Here is a 26,187-nt window from a genome sequence, read left to right as displayed (position 1 = left end):
TTGCAGCTGCATCTTGCAGTGCAGATCCTGCCTGGAACAGGAGGCTGAACTACATAACCACAAAAGCCTCTTCCAGTTCCATAATTCTATGATTGAGCTCACTCAAGAGGTACATAGGAATCATTTACAGTAATGTCTTCTGCAACAAATGCACTAGCACAGGGGCAATGCTAGCTGAAACCTATCTTTTCTACCAAGAACATGCATAATTAAGTTATAAGTAATTGAGTAATTCTTCCAAAGCTAGCAGGACATATGATGTTCAAAAACTGCCAAAATGATTATGTAAAATAAAACAGATCAATTACACAGGTGCTAAAATAACCCAATTACACTTTACAACCATGGAGGAGGAGTAGCAGTCCTTCACTATTTTTGTGAAAGAATTAATCTACCTTCAAATCAAATCTTTGTATGAGTAGCAAGGTGGGAAACAAACGCAAATCTACATTGCAAGTCTAAGTATGACACATACAAGTTTGTATCCAGACTCTGCCTTTGCAAGAGAAAAGGACCCTCCGTGAGAGGTAGGGCTCCACTCAAAGAAGGTTCCTCTGCCCCCTGAAACTGTTAGTAGCTCATCCCATTTAGCACTGTCTTCTGACTATCTGTGTAGTATTTTCAGGGGGCTGGAGGGACTGGCATGGGAAGGAAAGGGCGGGAAAGCGCTTCTGTCAGCACAGTCGATCCAGCACAAATCTGGACCCAACCCATAGGATATTACATTCAAAAACGAAATTTACTTTATACTTCACAATATTCGATTTGAGAATGTTGACCTCTTCCTGAATTTGCTTTAATCGCTCATGAAGGTATCTGGAAAATCAGAAAACAGATTGCAATATATTACTCTCATGCCATTTATTATCCATGAAAGCATTACAAAAAGCGTTATAAATTTTCACAACGGAGTGTCACGCAGAGAGCGTGCACCCAATGTTTGGAATGAGTGGCCTCGAATTGTAATGGCGAATTCAGGAATTCAGCCCCCCAACCCCACCCTAAGCCCACAAGGAATTAAGTCCACAAAACTCATCGTGAGTTTGCCACCCACTTAAGGAATCGTACTCTTGCAAGGGGAAGAGGCCGGAGGGAGAGCTGTCTGGCAGAGCCCTTGCATGCTTGATCCTTAAGGCATGGATGCTCCTGAGCATGCCACAGTGTGTCCGTTGCCCCAAGTTCTCTCCTCCCCACTTGCAAATATTAAGTTTGCTTGGAAATGGTGTGTATTTCGAAGATAGATAAGCAGACATCTCACTAACATTCTGAATTTTCTTGGAGAAATAATGGGGTGTCCTGATTGGACGAGTGTTGGACTAGAACTGAGGAAGACTGGATTCATAATCCCATTCCGCCACGAAGCACACTAGGCAACCTTAGGCCAATTCCCATCCCTCAGCCTGCCCTGCCTCAAGAGGTTATTGTGAGGAAAGGTGAGATATAAATGCCATAAACACATAAAATCCTCAGTAAAACACCTAAAAGTTTCCAAGAGTTTCAGAGAAAACTCGGAAAGAAAAGCCTAATTCCTTTGCCCAATATTCTAGCCCAGGGATACAGAAGGCTCTCCTCTTCAGAAAGTCAACAAAGGGGAGAGAGACCAGCGTGCCCCCCCTCCTCATGAATTTAATCTAGTCAGATTTATATTTTTAAAGCAAAATGTAGTTTGACCCTCAGGAAATTAGGTGGGTGAGCACCGATTGAACAAGTATTTGGAAGGTAGATAAGCAGTGTGGTGTAGTGGCTAAAGTGTCGGACTGGGAGTCAGGAGATCTGGGTTCTAATCCCCACTCGGCCATGGAAACCCACTGGGTGACTTTGGGCCAGTCACAGACTCTCAGCCCAACCTACCTCACAGGGTTGTCATTGTGAGGATAACATGGAGAGGAGGAGGAGGATTATGTACGCTGCCTTGGGTTCCTTGGAGGAAAAAAGGCTGGATATAAATGCAATAATAAATAAATAAAAATAAGTAGGGGAAGCAGAAGGATCAGGGTTTCACACTACCTTTTTCAGAAGGTATTGGTGGTATTTATTTACTGTTTTACTCTGTACAGCACCATGTACCTTGATGGTGCTATATAAATAAATAAATAATAATAATAATAATAATAATAATAAGAAGAAGAAGAAGAAGAAGAAGAAGAAGAAGAAGAAGAAGAAATGCAACATATTTCTTCCTTTCTATTTAATGGAAAACAGAAATGTGGGTATTGGGACTGTTCTGCTACCTTTCTGAAGACATTAATGGGGCCCTGATCCCTGCCCTGCTATTCATTTTTGTGGTGGGGAAAAGAAGTGTAGGTATCAGGCTTCACACTAGGGCTATTCACACATAGCACTGAACATGTGTTCACACCATGTGCACTCTTTTAGATGGTTGTGAGAATCTAGCCCTATTCAGGGGTTCAAAAACCATAAGCACAGCGGGTAGATTCAACGATCAAAAAACTTGCTGGTTTATCTCATGTTGGCTTAAGCACTTGTTGGTGGAAATCTCGATGTGGTAGTGAATGAAAAAAATTTCTCCTGTTAATTACGATCCAAATCCAGAATATGGAACTTGAACTCTCCTGTCATTCAAACTTAGTGTGGCGTCATACAAAAACCTCCTGTGTTGAGCCAGAAAAAGGATGGTGAAGGATGAAAGGAGAATGCCCCATTTCCACTGTTGAACCCCTCCTGCCAACTACTGATGTGAGCAACAAATAGGACTCCTCTAAGGCTCAGATGCCTCATAACGCAATACAGGATCAAAAACAATAGGGGGCATCTTTGCTGGTCTGAGGTACTCCATCCTTTCCATCTGTGTGGGTGCGTGGAGGACAAGTTGTTGTTGTTGTTTATTCGTTCAGTCGTTTCCGACTCTTCGTGACTTCATGGACCAGCCCACGCCAGAGCTTTCTGTCGGCCGTTGCCACCTCTAGCTCCCCCAAGGTCAAGTCTGTCACCTGCAGGATATCATCCATCCATCTTGCCCTTGGTCGGCCCCTCTTCCTTTTGCCTTCCACTTTCCCTAGCATCAGCCTCTTCTCCAGGGTATCCTGTCTTCTCATTATGTGGCCAAAGTACTTCAGTTTTGCCTTTAATACCATTCCCTCAAGTGAGCAGTCTGGCTTTATTTCCTGGAGTATGGACTGGTTTGATCTTCTTGCAGTCCACGGCACTCTCAGAATTTTCCTCCAACACCACAGTTCAAAAGCATCTATCTTCCTTCGCTCAGCTTTCCTTATGGTCCAGCTCTCGCAGCCATAGGTTACTACGGGGAATACCATTGCTTTAACTATGCGGACCTTTGTGGTCAGTGTGGTGTCTCTGCTCTTAACTATTTTATCGAGATTTGTCATTGCTCTCCTCCCAAGAAGTAAACGTCTTCTGATTTCCTGGCTGCAGTCAGCGTCTGCAGTAATCTTTGCGCCCAGAAATACAAAGTCTGTCACTGCCTCCACGTTTTCTCCCTCTATTTGCCAGTTATCAATCAAGCTGGTTGCCATAATCTTGGTTTTTTTGAGGTTTAACTGCAACCCGGCTTTTGCACTTTCTTCTTTCACCTTCGTCATAAGGCTCCTCAGCTCCTCCTCGCTTTCAGCCATCAAAGTGGTGTCATCCGCATATCTGAGATTGTTAATGTTTCTTCCTGCGATTTTAACTCCAGCCTTGAATTCGTCAAGCCCAGCACGTCACATGATGTGTTCTGCATACATGTTGAATAGATAAGGTGAGAGTATACAACCCTGCCGTACTCCTTTCCCAATCTTAAACCAGTCCGTTGTTCCGTGGTCTGTTCTTACCGTTGCTACTTGTTCGTTATACAGATTCCTCAGGAGGCAGACAAGATGACTTGGTATCCCCATACCACCAAGAACTTGCCACAGTTTGTTATGATCCACACAGTCAAAAGCTTTAGAATAGTCAATAAAACAGAAATAGATGTTTTTCTGGAACTCCCTGGCTTTCTCCATTATCCAGCGGATATTGGCAATTTGGTCTTTAGTTCCTCTGCCTTTTCTAAACCCAGCTTGTACATCTGGCAATTCTCGCTCCATGAATTGCTGGCGTCTACCTTGCAGGATCTTGAGCATTACCTTGCTGGCATGTGAAATAAGTGCCACTGTACGATAGTTGGAACATTCTTTAGTGTTTCCCTTTTTTGGTATGGGGATATAAGTTGATTTTTTCCAGTCTGATGGCCATTCTTCTAAACAAGTTGTAAACAAGCACAATTTGTGACATGGCACATCATCAATGACCATGGGGCATGTCTGTTAAGGCATCAGTTTTAGCTTCCAATTTCCTGGCTTTGTGGAGCTTGAGTCAACATGAGATAGCCCTAACTTTGGTCTTAAACTGACGATGTTTGTTTGTTTTTTTATCATTGAATATAGACACCAAGCTAGTCTATATTTGTAGCAAAGATGTGGCCTCAAAGTCCCTGAGAGTATTTTACTGGGGTTTTTTTTAACTACAATGGGCCCGTTCAGAAGACACCTTAAACCATGGCTTTAACCATGGTGGTTAAGCCAGAAAGCCAGGCTGTGTTCAGAAGACACCTTAAGCCATGGCTTTAACCACAGTGAATAAGGCTTTTTGCTTTATTCAGTATGTTTAAAGCTATGGTTTAAGGTGTCTTCTGAACACAGCCCGGCTTTCTGGCTTAACCACCATGATTAAAGCCATGGTTTAAGGTGTCTTCTGAATGGGGCCAATGTTGAACTGTGTAATGTTAGTGGAGACCATTATATGCAGCCCATTCTCATGAGAAGTAATTTTATTTATTTATTTATTACATTTTTATACCGCCCAATAGCTGAAGCTCTCTGGGCGGTTCACAAAAATTAAAATCATGAAGATCATTTCTAAACGAACTCACCTGTTCTCCATACAAAGCGCATCAACATCAATAATGCGGTTTACGTGTCCCCCGAGGACATGGTTAAGCTCTTGGTTTAATCTGTCAGTCTTATCTTGGTAAAAAGTGCGCTCCTCTTTTACATCTTGGAGCTCATCCAACACTGCTTGAAGATCATGTTGCAGAGTCTCAATCTGACAAGAAAGCCAAACTCAAAAACAATACTCTATTCTACTGAAGATTATATTAACCTATGGACAAATTTACTTCTGCAGACAAAGTTTTTTTTTTTTTTTTTTTAAATAAAGTTGCTCAAACATGACCCATAGATTGCATTGCAATTTAGTACCAAACTAGACACAGGAGCGGCAAAGCCAGGCATTTAAAAACAGATCTCTTGCAATTGCATCAAAAGTGCGATGGGGGAACCCAATTTGAGAAAAAAGGGGTACATAGGAGAGAAGTTCAGAACACGTTCTCCAACCAATTTCCTATAACCACCTGTGCAAAGCACTTTCTACCAGCCATTACTGGAACATCTATCAGTTCTAGTAATGGAGCCTGGCTGAGGTGAGAGGAATAGGCTGGTAATTTGCAGATGCAGGGAGAACTCAGTGCATCTCACCTACACACCCCTTTTCCTATTAAAATTAGATGCCAGCCCAAGAGGAAGTACTTCTTTTCACAACACAATTCATTAATTTATGGCACTTGCTGCCTCAAGATGCAATGATAGCTACTAGCTTAGACAGATAATCTAGTAAGCTTAGATAAGGATATAAGTGGCTACTAGTAACGGTAGCTATATGGAACCTCTTTGTTCACAAGCAGTATATGCCACCGAATGCCAGTTGCTGAAAAGCAATGGTGGCGGCAGCGGGGTGGCGGCGGCAGGATCCTGCATCCATGCCATGCTTATGGGCTTTCTGGTGGCAACGGATTGACCACTGACCCAGGGACTCTCTCAGCAAAATGAACAGGAGGGCTGCCAACATTATCACACTTTGAAGCAAGTGGATCAATGCCCATTGCCATCTAAAGAGGGAGGCCTTCATAAGACCACGAAGTCCAGAGTCAAAAATTGTCTAACTGCACTACGGGAAACAGGATACTTGGACCAAGTGGTCTGACAGCGCAGAGGTCTTCTTACATTCTTCCTTCTGAGATCTGCCCTACAAAGTGCTCCAAAAAGACTAATCTGCACTGGAAAGTATCACGATGCACCATCACAAGCCACGTGCCCTGTTTAATTACTTGTTCTCGTGCTTTCTCCAACTGCTGGACAAGGTCTTCACGCTCATGGGGCGCAAAGTGGCGTGCCCCAACTTCCTCGTCGCCAAGTCTTTGTTTTGCTATTGTCATCCGAAGGAGCTGAAAGCAACACCAGAGACAGTTCTGTTAGCACCTGAATAAAGCCAGTTCCAGGAGGACTAAAGAAAGCAGCAGAAAGGCCATTTCACACAGGTATGCCCAAATTCGTCACCAAGTATACATTTAACAGGTAGCTGCAACCATTCACAGGTTCAATCCTGGGTTTTTCACCTGCATGATACACATGCTTGCCAGAAGACACATTTACCTGACCCGTTATCCTCTTAGATTGATAGAGGAGCAGGTGTGCATTGTACAGCTCTATACCGCACACCTAAGGTAATATGTAGAGCCTCGTGTGTCACAGAGTGGTAAGCGGCAGTTACTGCAGCCGGAACTCTCCCCAAGGCCTGAGTTCAATCCCAGCCAAAGCTGGTTCTCAGGCAGCTCGCCCAGGTCGACTCAGCCTTCCATCCTTCCGAGGTCAGTAAAGTGAGTACCCAGCTAGCTGGGGGAGAGGTAACCATGACTGGGGAAGGCAATGGCAAACCACCCCACTACAAAGTCTGCCAAGAAAACGTCAGCGAAAGCAGGCATCCCTCTAGGAGTCAGTAATGACTCAAGTGCTTTGCACGAGAGATTCCTTTCCTTTCCTTTAAGGTAATATGTGGAGTCCTGTGTGCCCAGATCTCACCCTTAAAGGGGAAGAACAAATCAGAGACTTCACACGTTATCATTATGTGCACTGCAAAGGTGTGCGCGCCTGTTCCTCTACCAGGCAAAGTTGACTGCAGGCTGGTCAGGTTTGTCAATTGGACTATAAAGGTGAGTTCACATAAACTCTACAACTTTAAGTGATGACTTCCATGTGTGAAATATTCATGTCTTCCATGTGTGAAATATTTATTACAGAGTGAACAACAAAGCTTTCATACCGCCTCAAGCAAGCTATTTTTTTCATGGTGACAGTGTGCGTGATGCTCAGCTGTGACATACTCAGGTGTCAACGTGCATGGATCTATTCAGATTACACAACTACACAATTACAAGAATCATATCATAGAATCATAGAATAGTAGAGTTGGAAGGGGCCTATGAGGCCATTGAGTCCAACCCCCTGCTCAATTCAGGAATCCACCCTAAAGCATCCCTGACAGATGGCTGTCCAGCTGCTTCTCGATTGCCTAGGTAATTGGCTTAATTGTTGTACTGCTCAAACAGTCAGGAAGTTTTTCCTGTTGTCCAGCCAGAATCTGGCTTCCTGAAACTTAAGCCCATTATTCCGTGTCCTGCACTCTAGGATGATCGAGAAAAGATCCTGGCCCTCCACTGTGTGACAACCTTTCAAGTATTTGAAGAGTGCTATCATGTCTCCCCTCAGCCTTCTTTTCTCCTGCCCACACATGCCCAGTTCTTTCAGTCTCTCCTCATAGGGCTTTTTTTCCAGACACCTGATCATCCTCATTGCCCTCCTCTGAACCCCCTTCCAACTTGCCTGCATCCTTCTTGAAGTGTGGTCCCAGAACTGCACACAATACTCAATACTATTTGGCCTAACCAGTGCCAAATAGAGGGGAACCAGTACCTCCCGCAATTTGGAACCTGTACTTCTATTAATGCCGCCCAAAATAGCATTTGGGGTTTTTTGCAGCCACATCACACTGTCAGCTTGTGATGTGCAACAATTCCAAGATCCTTCTCGCTTGAAGTAAGGAAAGAGAGAAGCAAATCTAAGAAGGAACGGATGTGAGCAAAGTTACATATACTTAGGACAGGGGAAGGCTCTAGATTTTTTTGGCCCACTACTCCCATCAGCGTTAGCCAGCAGAGCCAGTGGTGAGGGATGATGGGAGTTGTAGGCCAAAATAACTGAAGAGACACAAGATGCTAACGAGATGTGGTGGCAACAGGCCTCTTACGATCAGTCGTTTTTTTTATCTATGCTATTAGTACCCTAAATACATCAGTAGAAGAATGGGATAGAAATAGATGAAGGTGTGTGTGTGTGTGTGTGTATGTGTCCATGAGCCCTTTTTATAGCAAAAGGGGACATCAGTGAATGGACTAAATCTTCTCAGCATTTGCATTTTACCTATTTATAGCCTCTCCTTCATCCCCCCAACTCCCATGACTCTTTCCCATCAGGCAGGTTCCAATACCAGAAGCAAGGCTGACTACATGAAAAGCACTTGGGAGAGGGACTTCCATCAGAGTGCCTGGCATTCCTCACCTGTGCCCACTCCCCCCCCTATACCCACCTGCATTATATCTAATTATGAAAGCTCCAGGATTAAGCATATGGATCTGCGACTATTTTGTCTAGTTTAGCCTTCATTTCTTTTCATATGGAGGACAATTTTATCATGAACTTAACGCTTAAACACAACATCACAGGATATCACCGATCCTTGAGCTTCCCTGTCACTAGTAGCAATTTTCCATCCATATGGACATTTTCTGTATTTCTTACCAATATCTACTGTGCAATCCTATGCCTATTTACTATTCCACTGAGTTCTGTAGGGTCTACTCTCGAGGAAGCATACACAGGAACGCACCCTTAGGCCATGAAGTCCTCAAAGCTGGAATTGCCTTTTGTAGCAAATGGTTCCATGCTTCAAACATAAAAATGTGTTTATGATTAAAGCTCCTAGATACCACTGCAATTTAAAAAGTTGCTCGATGCCTCTACCAAGAGAGATGTGCCCAATGTGAAAAACCCAAATATTTTGCCACTGCTGATGTGATCTTTGATAGCAAGTGTGCACAGTAGCATGAACTCAATTAGGAGCCAACCTTTCCCCAACCTACTGTCAAAAAATGTTCTGAGGCTTGAAAATAAAGCACGTAAGGAGCCTACAGAATGATGAGGCCATAGCAGATGCAACTATTTAATTTTTCTCCCTACTTTGCATAGCTTGGAGAAAAAGAGAATTACATCTCAGTGGTCCAATTTGTAGAACTGACGCAGAGGCATGAGAAATCTGCAGTGAAAACTCCCATGACTTAACATTTTGCAGCTGCACTACAGAATTAATGCACATCATTATATTTCATGAATTAGGAGATCACTCTTCTGAAATTGAGCATTGCGTATTAAGGCTACCTAAAGCAATTTCAGCATGCCAATCACTGGAGTACCTATGGGCCAATTAAAATATTGCTGATGCAAATGACCCGCGATCCTCTGCTTCAGCCCCATTAAGCCCATGATGCTGTAGCTGCTATTCTTCATTTGACAAGCTCCACAGGGTGACTGACTTGCAGGCCTGAATGAGGCACTGACCCCCATGTTGCTTTCATTTTGGCAAATTGGGTTATTTTTACATACCCAGCCAGCAAAAAAAAGGGGGGAGAAAGCAAAAAAGCACAATTAGTGTGTGTGAGTGTGAATACAGAATTTTATTTTTTAAAATACTACTACTGAAGATATGAATGGAAAAGGGTTGGGGAAGGTGTCCCAGAGAAATAGGGTGGTGGTGAGAAAGAGGAACAAGCCCCTGAGTTTTAATCTGATAAACTGCTGTTAGAGATGTAGTGCTGGTGTTCCCCTCAGCACACTTACAAGTTTGGAAGTGGCTCCTCCTTACCCATCTCTTTATAAGTTCAGTCTTTGTCATGCTTAAATATCGCCTCATAAGAACACCTGAATAGCCCTGCTGCATCAGACCAAGGCTTCATCTAGTCCAGCATTCTGTTCACACAATGGCCAACCAGCTGCCCATGGGAAACCCACAAGCAGGACGTGAGTACAACAGCACCCTCCCGCCCATGTTCCCCAACAACGTGTGTGCACAGGCATACTGCCTGATACTGAAGGGAGCATATAGCCTCGGGACTAGCCATTGATAGCCTTATGCTCCGTGAATTTGTCCAACCCCGCTGCTGAAGTGAATTCCATTGCTGAACTATGCGCTTTGTGAAGAAGTGCTTCCTTTTATCTGTCCTGAATTTTCCACCAATCAGCTTCATGAGATGACCCAGGTTCTGGAATTATGAGAGAGGGAGAAAAATGTCTCCCTATCAGCAGCCACCTTAGCCTGAGGGCTAATGAGGGCTCCTTCAGTCACTACCACAGCAGGCTGGGAGACACTTCCAAATGCTTCGTCTCATTCTACCTTGGCAACACCAGGGCAGAATTTCCTGCACTCCCAGCCATGTGACAAGGTGGAAGGGAACCCATGTGATTGCTTCTGCCCACTCTACTTTGCTAATTTTCAAATGTTAGCAAAGTAGAGTGGAAGGGACCACTGGGAGGCAGGTGCCATACTGCTGCAGCAATGTATGAAGGACACCTTTGTACCTAGTGCCAATGCCAATACGACACTTAGCTGTTGTGGAAAGGGCAGAGGTGATGCCTCAGAGGGGAGACAAGAAGAGGTTGGGATGGACGAAGCACCCAGTCTTTTAGCCCACGCCTTGGTCTACTATCATTAACACTGGCTATTTAATCCTCCTTCCGCCTACCCCTTTACAGCCCTTTCCCCACATTTTCCCCCCCAGATGGGTTTGATAAGCTTTTCTATTGATTTATAAGTAGCTCAATTTTACCCACTGTGTCTAGTCATCCAAAAACACACAAGAGCGAATTCTGGGGTGGTAAGGCTTGTGATCCAGTAATAAGGGCTTAATCTTTTTTCAACAGGGATACACTTGGGAGTAGGGTGGTAATGAATCCTACTTTACAGAGGAGAGTCCTCTACTTGACAGTGTCTTCTGTTTGAAGGACTGTTCAAGTCCAGTTTAAAGATCAAGAATATTATTATTATTATTATTATTATTATTATTATTATTATTATTATTTATATAGCACCGTCTATGTACATGGTGCTGTACAGAGTAAAACAGTAAACAGCAAGACCCTGCGGCATAGGCTTACATTCTATTAAAATCATAATAAAGGGATAAGGACAGGAGAGAATGCAAACAGGCACTGGGTAGGGTAAACAGGCACAGGGTAGGGTAAAACTAACAGTATAAAGTCCAAACAGCATCAAGTTTTAAAAGCTTTAGGAAAAAGAAAAGTTTTTAGTTGAGCTTTAAAAGCTGCGATTGAACTTGTGGATCTCAGATGTTCTGGAAGAGCATTCCAGGCATAAGGGGCAGCAGAAGAAAATGGACGAAGCCGAGCAAGGGAAGTAGAGACCCTTGGGCAGGCGAGAAACATGACATCAGAGGAGCGAAGAGCACGAGCGGGGCAATAGTGTGAGATGAGAGAGGAGAGATAGGAAGGAGCTAGACCGTGAAAAGCTTTGAAGGTCAACAGGAGAAGTTTATATTGGATTCTGAAGTGAATTGGAAGCCATCTGTACAGCACCATGTACATTGATGGTGCTATATAAATAAATAAATAATAATAATAATACAATGAAGAGATTTCAGAAGTGGAGTAACATGGTCAGAGCGGCGAGCCAAGAAGATGATCTTAGCGGCAAAGTGGTGGACAGAAACCAACGGACTGATGTGAGAAGAAGGAAGGCCAGAGAGAAGAAGGTTGCAGTAGTCCAACCGAGAAATAACCAGAGCATGAACAAGCATCTTGGCAGAAGAGACAGACAAAAATGATCGAATCCTGGCAATATTATACAGGAAAAAACGACAGGATTTAGCTACTGCCTCAATAGGAGGAATAAAGGAGAGCGAGGAATCAAATATAAAGCCAAGACTACGAGCTTCCTTGACTGGAGTAAGCATAACATCATTGACAGTAAGAGAGAATGAGAGATGAGGAGAAGGTTTAGGAGGAAAAACAAGCAGTTCAGTCTTTGCCATATTAAGTTTCAAACGACGATGAAGCAGCCAAGCTGAGATATCTGAAAGACATGCCGAGATACGATCGTGAACGTCAGGAGAAAGTTCCGGAGATGAGAGATATAATTGTGTATCATCGGCATACAGATGATATTGGAGGCCATGAGATTGAATAAGCTTACCCAAGGGCAACATGTATAAAGAAAACAACAACGGGCCAAGCACCGAGCCTTGCGGAACCCCTACTGAGAGGGGAAAGGAGGAAGACGAGCTGCCATTAGCCAACACGCTGAAAGAGCGACCCGCTAGATAGGAGGCAAACCAGTTATAGACAGAGCCACAAAGTCCAAGGTCATGAAGGGAATCTAAGAGAAGATCATGATCAACCGTGTCAAAGGCTGCAGTTAGATCAAGGAGAATAAGAACGGAATAAAGGCCTTTAGACTTGGCAGTAAGGAGATCATTGGTGATCTTAGTAAGGGCTGTTTCAGTGGAATGCAAAGGACGGAATCCAGATTGAAAAGGATCCAGAGCAGAGTTACTAGAAAGAAAGTCAAGACAACGAGAATAGACCACACGCTCCAGGATCTTTGAAACAAAAGGCAACAAAGAGACAGGTCGGTAGTTAGACAGAGATAGCCTATCAAGAGTAGGTTTCTTGAGAATGGGAGAGACTGTAGCATGTTTAAAAGCAGAAGGAAATGAACCAGAGGACAGAGAAAAAATAATAATATGAAGCAAGGAAGGGAGGGTAGCGGGAATAAGATTTATAAAGACGCGAGAAGGAATCGGATCACGAGAACAAGTGGAAGGCTTCGAAGAGCGCAGTACTGTAGACAGTTCATCAGCTGAGACCGAAGGAAACGCAGAGAAATTTGAAGGAGGAACTGACAGATGAGGAACAGGAACTGGAAGAGGAGCAAAGCTGGCCAGATCAGAGCGAATAGTTTGGATTTTAGCATTGAAAAAAGAGGCAAAGTTATTAGCAGACAGAGAGGCGGGGAGAGATGGTGGATTAGGCTTCAGAAGAGAATTGAAGGATGCAAAGAGCCGCTGAGGATGCCTAGCATTTGACTGGATCAACGTTGAGTAGTACTGCTGTTTGGCCAGTGAAATGGCAGAAGAGAAAGAGGAGAGTACAAATTTGTAATGGACAAAGTCTGCCCAGTCCCTGGTCTTACGCCAAAGGCGTTCAGCTGCCCGGGAACAAGAGCGAAGGTAGTGGAGGAAAGAGGTGAGCCACGGTTAGGGTTGAGAAGGGCGAACTATCCGAGTTGTGGATGGAGCAAGATTATCAAGAGTTGAAGATAAGGAGGAATTAAAGGAGGAGACAGCTGAGTCCAAGGAGACAGCTGAAAAGACAGAAGGAAGAGAGGAGGCTAGAGACTGAGAAAAAGCCTCATAATTCATAGATTGCAAGTCACTACAACAGCGAGAAGCGGGATGTGAAGAAGGAGGATTGTGAGTAATATTGAAAGAAACTAGATGATGATCTGACAAAGGAAAGTCAGCAGTAGAAAAGTCCAAGACAGAGCAATTCCGAGTGAGAACAAGATCCAGACAGTGTCCAAGGGAATGTGTGGGTACATCAGACCAAAGCTTAAGACTTTATGAAGTTGCCCACCAACAATCAGCGCCTGAACAGCAGACTAAGCACGACACCTGGTCACGGCCTTCCCCACTACAGTAAGATTATTTCATTATTTCTATATTTGCAATGATACATATGGATTAGCACATGCAAACTTTATGCAAATCTAGACTTTCCCCCCTCTCTGTTAGATATGTATTTTGTCTTATTTGGCAAGCAGATATAGCCATCTTATTTGGAAGCACACTAGAGCACTCACTCTGCTGCTGCACCATCACCACAGGAGTGGACTCTTCTAGCTTCCATTCACCACCTATGCTAGGGGTTATGAAACATTTTAAGCCTGAGACCAAAATTTAATATCAGAGAATCTCTCGGGGGCCACATTCCAGTGGTAGGTAGGGCCAAAGGTGCAAGTGGGCATGTCTACTCAGTGTATGCATGAGTACTCAGAAGTAAGCAGGCCAAGCTTCTGCATGCAAGTGTATGCATGAGTACTCAGAAGTAAGCAGGCCAAGCTTCTGCATGCAAATGTATGCATGAGTACTCAGAAGTAAGCAGGATAAGCTTCTGCATGCAAGTGTATGCATGAGTACTCAAAAGTAAGCAGGCCAAGCCTCTGCATGCAAGTGTATGCATGTCTACTCAGAAGTAAGCAGGACAAGCCTCTGCAGGACAAGGCCCAGAAGGAAGTGAGAGTGAATCACTCAGCACAGCAGCTTCCTCCCCTGGCCCCACCCACTCTTCCCCACAGGCAAAAGATCTTATCCCCAATCAGCAGCTAACTGGATAGAAGAGCTTTTCCTTCCACGGCAGTGGCGTCAGGCGAAGCAGCTGCTGGACCAGATGGGGAACTCCCATGGGCCATATTAGACCAGGAGCCGAAGGTTCCCAACCTATGTCCTTTCAATTTACTCCTGCCAGTACCTGGGAATGAAGACTGGCCTCCCTCCCTTAGAGCTCCTCAAAATAGGTCACTATGTGGCAGTGGCTGCTCCAGTCACCATCGTCAGAAAAAGAATGCCCTGTTAGTGGCCATTCACCCTCTAGGCCAGGGGGCATTGCACTCTGCTCCTGTTAATACCTGGAAATGAATCATCAATGAATGGTGTTAACATTTCATAGTGATGCTATTTCATTATCTACATCTATATTTGTGACTAATGAAATGTCTATGACCATGACTCTTGGATCCAGTATTGCTCCTGGATTCCTAGGTGGCAGCTGTGGCATGGAGAGACTTTGCTCATCTAAGGCTAGTGTAGAAAAGGTGAGAAGAGAGAGGAGAGCAGAGAACTTGCCTTAGTTCAGGGTAGAGCAACCTCCACCACACGGCTCTAATTCAGGCTGCGGAAGCTTGGGCACCCACCACGGCCCCGGCCCCTTCTCTCACCAAGCCCCACTCTCTGGCCCGGGGAGAAGAATCCATTTGTTATCTCCAATTAGAGATAACAAGAGGATGCTCCTGCACCTGGCTGGGGCTTGCAGGACCAGGTCCTGTAAACATCAGCCAGGTCCCTTCCCACCCATCTCATACCTCAATTAGGATGTGAACAGGGCAAGCATCGGGCACCTGAATCAGCCAGCATTTCCAGGAATGGACACCTGCAAGCGTGATGCGAGTCGCTTTCCATGCACAGAGCATCATGTCTTTTTCCTCATGGGGAAAAAAGTGGGATGACACCAATGGCATCATGGGAGTGGGCGGGCCTTTGGGGGTGGGAACCTGCCCCCTTGACGTCTTCCGGCCCACTGAACTTGGTCTGGGGAGCAATCTGACCTTTGGGGAACATGTTTTTCCATGGTTAGACAAACTGAACTGGCTACAGGTTCAATTCAAAGCCCTGCTGTATCAGACCAGTGCAATAGTTTGTCCCTAACACACAACAGTTTCCAGCATTGCTACATTATCCAAGGAACACTAGACCCGTTAAATTCAATCTACCACTCCTGTTTCCAGAATATTTCTCTGCTGGTAACTCAAAACTACCTAGAAGTTCTTCCAAAAGACTCCAGATTTTTCTATCTTTTACCCCAAGCTTTTTTCTTCTTCTTCTTTTTAAAGGCCGTACTGCAAGCCCTTTGGTTTCTTTACTATTTGGCATTTATTGTCCAAGAAGTATGTTTTCTCAGTGGCAGCATGAAAACAAAAAAACACCTTTAAACCTCAGGCAAGCTGCATCCAGGAGCACTTCTGGCGGCGTGTGTCAGACTTGATAAGAGATTGTGATCAGTCATAAAAAAATAAACAGCCTTAGAACTCTACTTGCTTGCTGGCTGCAATGTATTTGTCAATTGAACTCTATCGGCTGCAGTTACAGATTGTTCAAAGAGGTTGCCCGGAAAGCATTTTGGGTTACTTTGGAACATTAGAGATGCAGCTCAATAAGAGGAAACCCTAGTTCAGTTTTTAAAAGAAAAAAAATTATAATTAATTTGCATTTGTACCTAATCGCGTGAACTTGTGTTTCAGCAACCAACATAGGGATCATCAGCTGAAACGCATTTCTCTCCCAATTCCCAGTTAGTCATGAGCAAGTAAAAAGCATCTGTGCAACTAAAAAAATCCCTGTTAAAAAAAAAAAGGCTCTGTTCCTTTTGATAGATATGTCTACTGAAGAATTTCCCCTCCTCCCCACTATGGCCCAATTTGCTCAGGGAAAAACAACTGTATGAATCACACACATCCAGGCAAAGTTCATCCATAAAGCATCTTCTCAGGCTGCAAAAGCAGCTGCCTGTTCATCTCTTGCCAGAGGTGACACTGGCAGGGACCATCTGGGCATTCAGAGCCTCCACTTTTGGAAGAGAGAGAAACGCAGCTTTCAAAAGGATGCAGAAATTATTCTTGGGTGTGCATGCGTGTGTGTGTTTTAATTATTATTACAGCGCTTTATCTGCAACGGCAACAAAATTAACAATCTGCTAGCACAGCAGGACTTGGTTTACTGAACCCAATGGTTCAAGGAACCAATTCTACAATGTGTGCTACCCAAACTAAGTGAAAATAAAATATATCTGGCCAGCCAAGCAAACAGCTCCAGACATTTGTTGGCTGAAGTTAATAGCTGTTCCAAGGTAACTGATGTGCTGTTGCTTAGGAAAATAAGGCCAGATGTACATCAAAGATTAACGTCTTGAACTGTGCCACGGTCTCTAGCATGCCTACTTTTTTGATATGTGTTGTTGCAGTGGCTCACTTATTGCTGGCACTAGGGCATTTCCTTTCTCTGTGCAATTATACACACAGTCTCTGGCAACTGCCTACCACTCCCCAAGTGCTGCTCTCAGGAACAACTTCCAACTGAATACTATGGTCCCAATCCAAAGAACTATGCAATTAGCTCTTTGTATAGGCTGGCTTTAAAAAACGGGGGGTGGGGAGGAAGAAGCAAACATTTTACTGTTGTTGTTAAGCTGCCTAGTTCCTGCTAGCACAATGTGATTTGCACTGGCAGACTGCCATGTTGGATACTGCTCAGAACTTTCTGCAATCCAGAAAATCAAATTCTGTAATGCACCAACAGAACAAACCATGTGACTGGTTGATTGTTCAACTGAAAATCAATCGAGTTTGCTTTTATTTGACCCACACTGACTGGATTCAGACAACACGATAACCAACAGTGGTTTAAATAGTCAATGGTTGGTTATTTAATCCACCATGGGTTATTGCGCAGCGTGGCAGGAGTTTTTTAACCAACAGTTGGTTATTTAGTCCAAACAACCAACACAAATAACCAACGCTGTGAAGAGTTGGCTATTGAGTTGGTTATCATGTTGTGTGGAGGGCACAATTGATTATTTCCTCGGCCACCATTTGTTATTTCGTCATCCACAGAGTCGCAAGGCAAGAGCGGTCCATGCAACGTCTGCTGCTCTAGTCGAGTCAGTAGGATAGATTTTTGTCAGCAATGGCTGATGGGATACTAGTGGGAGGACTGAGAGGGGGAGAGAGGGTGGGGAACAGTCAGCGTGGACTAATAGTCAACTCAACACTGATCCTAATCCACACCATGGTTGATTATTATCATGTTGTGTGGGGAATAACCCCTAGATAAACAACTGTTGAGTTGGTTATTACCCCACTATAGACTATTGTGTTGTCCAAACACAGCCACTGTGTTCCGCATAAGATTAAAACCTGAATAGTATCAGTAAAAATGAATCCTCTGCCTACAGCAATGCCATTTTGTTAACTTTCTTTTCTTTTCTTGTTCATATTTTTCTTTGCTTTTCATTTAGTTTTGGGAACCTGTTGTTGGAAAGTGTAGTGCGTCTTACAGCAGAGTTGTAAGCATGGTAACACAGCATCTAATATTAGAGGGAATAAACGCAGGCTAGTTCAAAGAAGAAGGTCAAATCAAAAAGCTGGGTTGCAGTTAAACATAAAAAAACCAAGATTATGGCAACCAGCTTGATTGATAACTGGCAAATAGAGGGAGAAAACGTGGAGGCAGTGACAGACTTTGTATTTCTGGGCGCAAAGATTACTGCAGGTGCTGACTGCAGCCAGGAAATCAGAAGACGTTTACTTCTTGGGAGGAGAGCAATGACAAATCTTGATAAAATAGTTAAGAGCAGAGACACCACACTGACAACAAAGGTCCGCATAGTTAAAGCAATGGTATTCCCCGTAGTAACCTATGTCTGCGAGAGCTGGACCGTAAGGAAAGCTGAGCGAAGGAAGATAGATGCTTTTGAACTGTGGTGTTGGAGAAAAATTCTGAGAGTGCCTTGGACTGCAAGAAGATCAAACCAGTCCATACTCCAGGAAATAAAGCCAGACTGCTCACTTGAGGGAATGATATTAAAGGCAAAACTGAAGTACTTTGGCCACATAATGAGAAGACAGGATACCCTGGAGAAGAGGCTGATGCTGGGGAAAGTGGAAGGCAAAAGGAAGAGGGGCCGACCAAGGCCAAGATGGATGGATGATATTCTGGAGGTGACGGACTCAACCTTGGGGGAGCTGGGGGTGGCGACAGCCGACAGAAAGCTCTGGCGTGGGCTGGTCCATGAAGTCACAAAGAGTCGGAAGCAAATGAACGAATAAACAACAAAACACATTGTTGAAGAAGGCTAGCTAACGCTGATCAACGACAAGCACACTCTAAAGCTGGATGTGTGAGTGTAAGTAAGCAAAGGTATGATGTATGCTCAAGGACAGAGCATATTTTGCCTGTTGCAGAGGAGAAGGAGAAGGAGTAAGAGAAAGGAACCAATGAAGTTATAGGATAACAAGGTTGTGGGGTGAACAAGACAAGTGGCTGTTGATACAACATGTTCTCTATGTTCTCTATCGCCCTCCACTTCCTATTATCCAACACCAGATCCAGAACAGGAGCACAAGCTCGCTTCTTATTTTTTTTAACAAAGACTAGGTGAAAGACTATTCCCCCCCCCCGAAACACACACAAAAGCTACGCCTCTAATGTCACACCACTGACATTTAGATTAAAGCACTAAGAATGAAACCTGATTCTTTTTCTTCTGTCAAGGCTCAAATAAATGAATTAAAATTAGATGGCAAAAGCTAAAGGTTAAAATAAAACAGGCAGTTTTATACAAGTTAGCAGCACTCAAGTGTACAGAGATGGTTGAAGTCTAAATGCTCCATGGATTCTGCCTTGGGCTAGCATTGCCAATGTTGACAGCTGCTTCTCATCTATTTGTTACCCCGTCTATAAACATGTAAATAAATAAAAAGATTTGCATCAAGAACTCATGTTCTTTGCCTCTGAAGTACCTTGACCCTGACCCTGAAGTCACTGAACTTCAGGGAAGCGAGAATGCAAATGGCGCTTCATGGCGTCTCAACCTGAGGATTAATGCCAGCTTGCTTGTGCGTGTGCATTCTAGGATTTATTTAACATGCTGGGAGTTCCCGTTTCAGAGGTATTTTAAAGAGAGGGCCATGAAAAAAAACTCAAATGCACATGGATGTTGTACACCTAAGATACTGGCCAATATATACCACCATTACAGAAAACAATGTATTGCTGACCATTATACATTTCTTTTCTTTTATAAGCATTCTGCATAACACAATGGCAATTAATTTGACAGACATAAGCCAAGACACCACCCCAGTTCATGCGTAATGGGGAACCTATGGTTTCCAGTTTAAAAAAATACACCATGGTGACCCTTAGGCTTGCATGCAGCATTATACCTTAGCTGGGCCAATGGCTTTAATTTTCCCTTATATTGTTGTGAACGTATGCAACTACATATCTTGGGTCAGCAATTAATCTTTAACAGGACATATTTTTGAACTCAGCAAGGGCTGAAGAGACAACAGCAATACGGAATCTCTCCTGCGTGACTTGGGGGCGTGAAGGACTCTTTGAATTGTTCATCAGCATGAATACAAGTATCTGTTTAGGCAGATCTTTTTCCCTACGTGCCTCAGTAACTCACCCCTCCCTTTTCCCTAGTATTGGCTTCTTCTACAAGGAGTCAGCACCTGAGAACTTTACCATAGGGCATGGCTAGACCTACCAACGGAGGGGGGATATGATGATCGTGAGATCCTCCCCCTCAGTCTACACACGGTGTGCGACATCCCGGGAGGACATAGGACGTCACGCCCGCCATTTTTTTTAAGATGAGTGCTTGAGCACTCCAGCGAAAAGGTAATTTTTTTAAAACAAACAAACAAACAACCAAAAACCTCCTGTTCCCCCCCACCCCACCCCCAATGGGCACGGAGCTCCTGAAGAGCTCTGTGCCCCATGCCCGGTTCATCGCGAGGAGCTGGGACGAAACCGGGATGGCTGCCCACATGTCCCGCAGTCTCAGGATGATCCCAAGACCGTGCGAAAAGTAGAGATTAAAGCTGTCCTGGTTATCCCGGGGCAAAGGAGGGATCTTCCTTCCCTGCCACTGGGATCCCCTGTGCATCATGTGGATGCACAGGGATGATCCCAGGTCGATCCCTGGGATATTGCCCCGTCTAGACATGCCCATAGTCTCTGTTCCTGGTATTTAAGGTACCGAGGGTCAGTCTGGGTTGGGGTGGGGGCTGATATATGTAATTAAGAAGGGGGTTTGGAGTATGTGATGAGGCTACCCAAGAAACCTCTACAGGCCAGGTTGTGCTCCCTGGCCACTGATTTTATAACCCATGTACATTAAACTGCCTTCACTGCAGAAGCCCCAACCCAACCCATCTGCTCTTTTAAAATCTTCCATTTCTTTAACCCCAGCACATTCTGATTGGTGTTCTCAAATACTGGCTTACAAAACTTAGTGCGCATGGCTCAGCTACAGTTATTAAATACTTTGGAGTTCATAGATGCCAGTTAACAAAAATGACTGGCATTTGTTTAATACTAAATGTTAGAGAAATGTTCCATATAAACTGTTAGAGTAATGTTCCATATAAACTGCTAAATATAGGAATAAATTTATGAAGTGTTGATTAGGCAATATTTTTAAAATTTTTAAAAAAACATATATGTTTGAACCCACCCACCCCCCATCTGTCATTTTTAAATAGCAAAATGGGAATATTTCTGATACAATGGACCTATTTAAATGATGTTTGCACTTACTGAAAATCCTAATTTACTAGGAAAACAAAATACTAAATCACAACAGAAAGCTATCTGCCTCTATTTCCAGTGACAGATTTATTACAAACCACTAATTAAAATTATGAAAGCCAGAGATGATTAATGGAAAAAAAGAAAGGGGAAAAAAGAGAACATGAATATGTGAAGCTTCTTAAGATTTGGTTTTTAAATCATTACATATAGAAATTTCTGGTGCAAACCTCAAGAGGGGATTAAAAGGAGCAGGTAGGAGGCTATTCTTCAAGGAAAGGGTCGAGATGGAGGAAGATGTTTGCCAACTTCAGAACATAAAAGCAGTCATGCTGGATCAGACTGCGGGTCTGTCTAGTCCAGCATTCTGTTTACACAGTGGCCATCCAATAGGGTGACCATATGAAAAGGAGGACAGGGCTCCTGCAGCTTTAACGGTTGTGATGAAGTGGAAATTTCACCAGGTTCCCCATATATACCAATGACACCTGCTGAAATTTCCTTTTCAATACAACTGTTAAAGATACAGGAGCCCTGCCTCCTTTTCATATGGTCAACCTACATCCAGCCACCTGTGGGTAGGGTGACCATATGAAAAGGAGGACAGGGCTCCTGTATCTTTAACAGTTGTATTGAAAAGGGAATTTCAACAGGTGTCATTTGTATATATGGGGAACCTGGGGAAATTTCCTCTTCATCACAACAGTCCTCCTTTTCATATGGTCACCCTACCTGTGGGAAGTCCGCAACTAGGACATGAGTGCAATTGCACCATCCTGCTCATGTTCCTCAGCAACTAGTATGCAAGGCAATAATGCCTCTGATCCTGGAGGCAGCATAAAGCCATCATAACTAGTATCCACTGACACCCTTCTCCTCTATGAATTTATCTAATCCCCTTTTAAAGCCATCCAAATTGTGGCCTGTGACGTTACTCACATTTCTATTCTCTTAGGTATGTCTGAGTGAGTATGTCTAGAGAGTGCGGAATGTTGAGCTTGTTAGAAATATTACGTTAAGCATAGTCTGATTCTAGACATTCTAACAGTATAAAGTGGGAGGAGGTTTTCTGCTCTGTTCCGTTGCAGTTGAAAAAGGCAGTTAACTGCTCTTCTGTGGTTGTTGCGTGTTGTCTGTATTAAGGAAAGGACAGACTGTTTTGTAGGCGCTCATTATTTGTTGTTACTACTTTCTTCAAGCTCAACATAAAGAAACAGTTTAATATATATCCTCTGGTCAAGTATATTCCTTTGCTGCTATCATTCTATATGTCACATATAACTCCTAACAGAGTTATATAGAGAGAGAGAGTTTCTAATAGGGCTGAGTGTGTGCAGCTGGTGGTGCTGTGGAAAGGGAAGGAAAGGAAGGAAAGGAACCTCTCGTGCAACCAGAGTCATTACTGACTCTTGGAGGAACGCCAGCTTTCGCTGACGTTTTCTTGGCAGGCCTTATAGCAGGGTGGTTTGCCGTTGCCTTCCCTGGCCGTTATTACTGATGGCCCCAGGGAGAGGTTTCATCTCTCTAATGAATGTAATGTGCCAAGAGTTAAAGATGGTTTCTCTGCCAATGGTGGACATCATGTCCTAGCAGACAAAGGGAAAAATTTTCGACCAATAGAGCATCCAATGTAACCTATGACTCGTTGAGATTGTGCACCTTAACTTGAAAATTGAATGTAACTTAATTTGCTAATCCAGAACTGACCAATAGAAGGGTTAGAAAGAGACTAACACCCTCTTGTAGTCAGGGCCTATATATACTGTGAGATTCCTTTGTTCGGGGTGCCTCCATCTTGTGGAACAGGAGAGCACCCCCATACTGCAGTATCGGAAGTAAATGGATTAAGTTTATTCTCCAGCCTCGTGTGTTTGATTGGCTATTAACGCGCCGGGGAAGCGGGCCTTTAAATCCCTGGTTAAGGGACAACATTACCTTTCCCCCAGCTAACTGGGTACTCATTTTACCAACCCCGGGAATATGGAAGGCTGAGTCGACCCGAGCCGGCTGCCTGAAACCAGCTTCCGCTGGGATCGAACTCAGGCCGTGGGGAGAGTTTCAGCTGCAGAAACTGCTGCTTTACCGCTCTGCACCACACGAGGCTTGGAAAGGGGGGGGGAGTATATATATATGGGGGAGCAGAGTGGTCTGAGGGGTTCAGTCAGTGATTGGGTTTAGAGGGTAGATGTCTTTAGCTGTGTGATTTCTTGTCAGGAGTTGTGTGAGGAGTGAGTGAAAATAAGATCATAAGGACTAAGGATTGTTATTATTAGATTTTTTCTACCAGTATTCTTAAGAATAGGCAGTATTTGAATAGAATTTGAAGGAGCTAAGAACTGTAAACAACAATAAACATTTTCTTTATTTTGCAACCATAAAACCACGTGTCAGTTTGGCTGTGTCTCCTGCTCTATTAGTTCATAAATAAACACATTACATTAAACCTTCAGCCTGCTATATTCACAGAAAAGCCTTTTCTAAATCTCCTTACCTTTTCCCTCTGCTATAAGTGAAAGGTTATATTTTTCTTTTTACCTTTCCTCAGGTATTTAAGTGATGGTGCTTAGCCTGAAGGAGGTGTGTGTGTCAAACGCAGGGGCCATCACTACATGTTCTGATATCTAATTCCAAAGTTTAACTATGCGTTATGTAAAAAGATGCTTTGTTGTTTATTTGTTCAGTCGTTCCCGACTCTTCGTGACTTCATGGACCAGCCCACGCCAGAGCTTTCTGTCGGCCGCTCTGAGAGCCTTTTTTGGATGAGAGCGGGGTATAAATATGATAAATAAATAAATAACCAGAGATATGTCGGTATATCATCGGAAGATGGGACCCCCAGGTCGGAAGATGGTCAAAATGCTACTGGGGAGGAACAGAGGATAAGTTCAACTAGCCCCAGATGTGATGACGCAGCTAGCTCAAAGCCGAAAGGACGGCTAGCGGCCGACGGTGCTGGTGGTGAACGACGAATCCGATGTTCTAAAGATCAACACACCATAGGAACCTGGAATGTAAGATCTATGAGCCAGGGCAAATTGGATGTGGTTACTGGTGAGATGTCAAGATTAAATATAGATATATTGGGTGTCAGTGAACTGAAATGGACTGGAATGGGCCACTTCACATCAGATCACCACCAGATCTACTACTGTGGACAAGAGGATCACAGAAGAAATGGAGTAGCCTTCATAATTAATAATAAAGTGGCTAAAGCAGTGCTTGGATACAATCCAAAAAATGATAGAATGATCTCAATTTGAATTCAGGGTAAGCCATTTAACATCACAGTGATCCAAATATATGCCCCAACCACAGATGCTGAAGAAGCAGAAGTAGATCAGTTCTATGAGGATCTGCAGCACCTACTGGATAATACACCAAAAAGAGATGTTATTTTCGTTACAGGAGACTGGAACGCTAAGGTGGGCAGTCAAATGACGTCTGGAATTACAGGCAAGCATGGTCTAGGAGAACAAAATGAAGCGGGACATAGGCTGATAGAATTCTGCCAGGACAACTCACTGTGCATAACAAACACTCTCTTCCAACAACTGAAAAGACGGCTTTATACATGGACTTCACCAGATGGCCGACACCGAAATCAGATTGACTACATCCTTTGCAACCAAAGGTGGCGGACATCTATACAGACGGTAAAAACAAGACCTGGAGCTGATTGTAGTTCAGATCACGAACTTCTTATTGCACAATTTAGAATCAAACTAAAGAGAATAGGGAAGACCCACAGATCAGTTAGATATGAGCTCACTAATATTCCTAATGAAAATGCAGTGGAAGTGAAGAATAGATTTAAGGGACTAGATTTAGAAGATAGGGTCCCGGAAGAACTATGGACAGAAGTTCGCAACATTGTCAAAGAGGTGGCAACAAAAAACGTCCCAAAGAAAAAGAAAACCAAGAAGGCAAGATGGCTGTCTGCTGAGACACTGGAAGTAGCCCAAGAAAGAAGGAAAGCAAAAGGCAACAGTGATAGGGGGAGATATGCCCAATTAAATGCAAAATTCCAGAGGTTAGCCAGAAGAGATAAGGAATTATTTTTAAACATGCAATGTGCCGAAGTTGAAGAAGACAATAGAATAGGAAGGACAAGAGACCTCTTCCAGAAAATTAGAAACATCAGAGGTTTTTTTTTTTTTTTTTTTTTTTTTTTTAATTTTTATTCATTTTCAACACTATATAAACATAGATAAACATTTCCAAAATATAACTGAAACTAACACAATAAGAAAAAAAATACATCAAATATCTGCTGCATACATATTGAATAATTGTTGAGTACAAATATCAAAAACTATTACATATGCCTTATCACTCTACAACATCTTCATTCTTAACATAAATGTGCACCCCCCACCTCGGGATCATTCTTGAGTCCAAAATCTAATCATTTCTTCTGCTGGTGGTTTCCCACTTCCCTTAGTAAACACGAACACTAGGAACTGTTTCCAGATTCCTTCGAACTCATTTATTTTAGTTACGCCTTTTCTCCACTTAATATTACATGTCAGTTTATCATTAATGGCTATGTCCCATACTACTTTATACCATTCCTCAATAGAATATTCCCCTTGGATCTTCCAGTTCCTAGCTATCATCAATCGTGCTGCAACCAACAAACTCGATATCAGCTCTATAGTTCCTTTTCCACACTTTATATCTTCAAATAGTGACAGCAATGCTATTTTTGGTGTTTGTTCTATTTTCATTCCCACTATTTCTTCAATTTCTGAAAACACCATCTTCCATAATCTTTGTACATATTTGCATTGCCACCACATATGTAAATACGTTCCTTTTTCCCCACATCCTCTCCAACAATTTGCTGAATGTTGATCACTTATCTTATTCAATCTAACCGGGGTTAGGTACCACCTCCATAAAATTTTAAAATAATTCTCCTTTATTCTTACTGATAAACTTCTCAACACTCTTTGTTTCCATAGTCCCTCCCAGCTCTGTCGCCCTATTTGTATCTTCAAATCTGATTCCCAAATCATTTTCTCTGTATTCTCTCTAAACTCCTTCTCTAACAATATTTTATATATTTCACTCATTAATCCTTTTGAAACTATACTACTTCCTTTTCCTTTCTCCTTACTTACTACTAATTCTTC

The 26,187-nt window shown here is 43.3% G+C and overlaps 1 protein-coding gene across 1 annotated transcript in view; it reads right to left on the bottom strand.

The window, feature by feature from the left end:
- CCDC149 (coiled-coil domain containing 149) overlaps positions 1 to 26,187 on the bottom strand; it is an 85,703-nt gene that overhangs the window by 25,544 nt on the left and 33,972 nt on the right. Inside the window, exons 5-7 of the mRNA XM_063135073.1 lie at positions 6,104 to 6,220; positions 4,871 to 5,043; positions 744 to 816 (exon numbers count right to left, since the gene is read on the bottom strand). Coding sequence (XP_062991143.1) covers positions 744 to 816; positions 4,871 to 5,043; positions 6,104 to 6,220 — 363 coding nt within the window. The remainder of the gene's footprint in view (positions 1 to 743; positions 817 to 4,870; positions 5,044 to 6,103; positions 6,221 to 26,187) is intronic.

Source organism: Elgaria multicarinata, chromosome 10 (genome assembly GCF_023053635.1).
Source record: "Elgaria multicarinata webbii isolate HBS135686 ecotype San Diego chromosome 10, rElgMul1.1.pri, whole genome shotgun sequence".
NCBI lineage: Eukaryota > Metazoa > Chordata > Lepidosauria > Squamata > Anguidae > Elgaria > Elgaria multicarinata.
The sequence above is the reverse complement of the archived record's forward strand: the minus strand, read 5'-3'. Positions and strand labels throughout refer to the sequence as shown.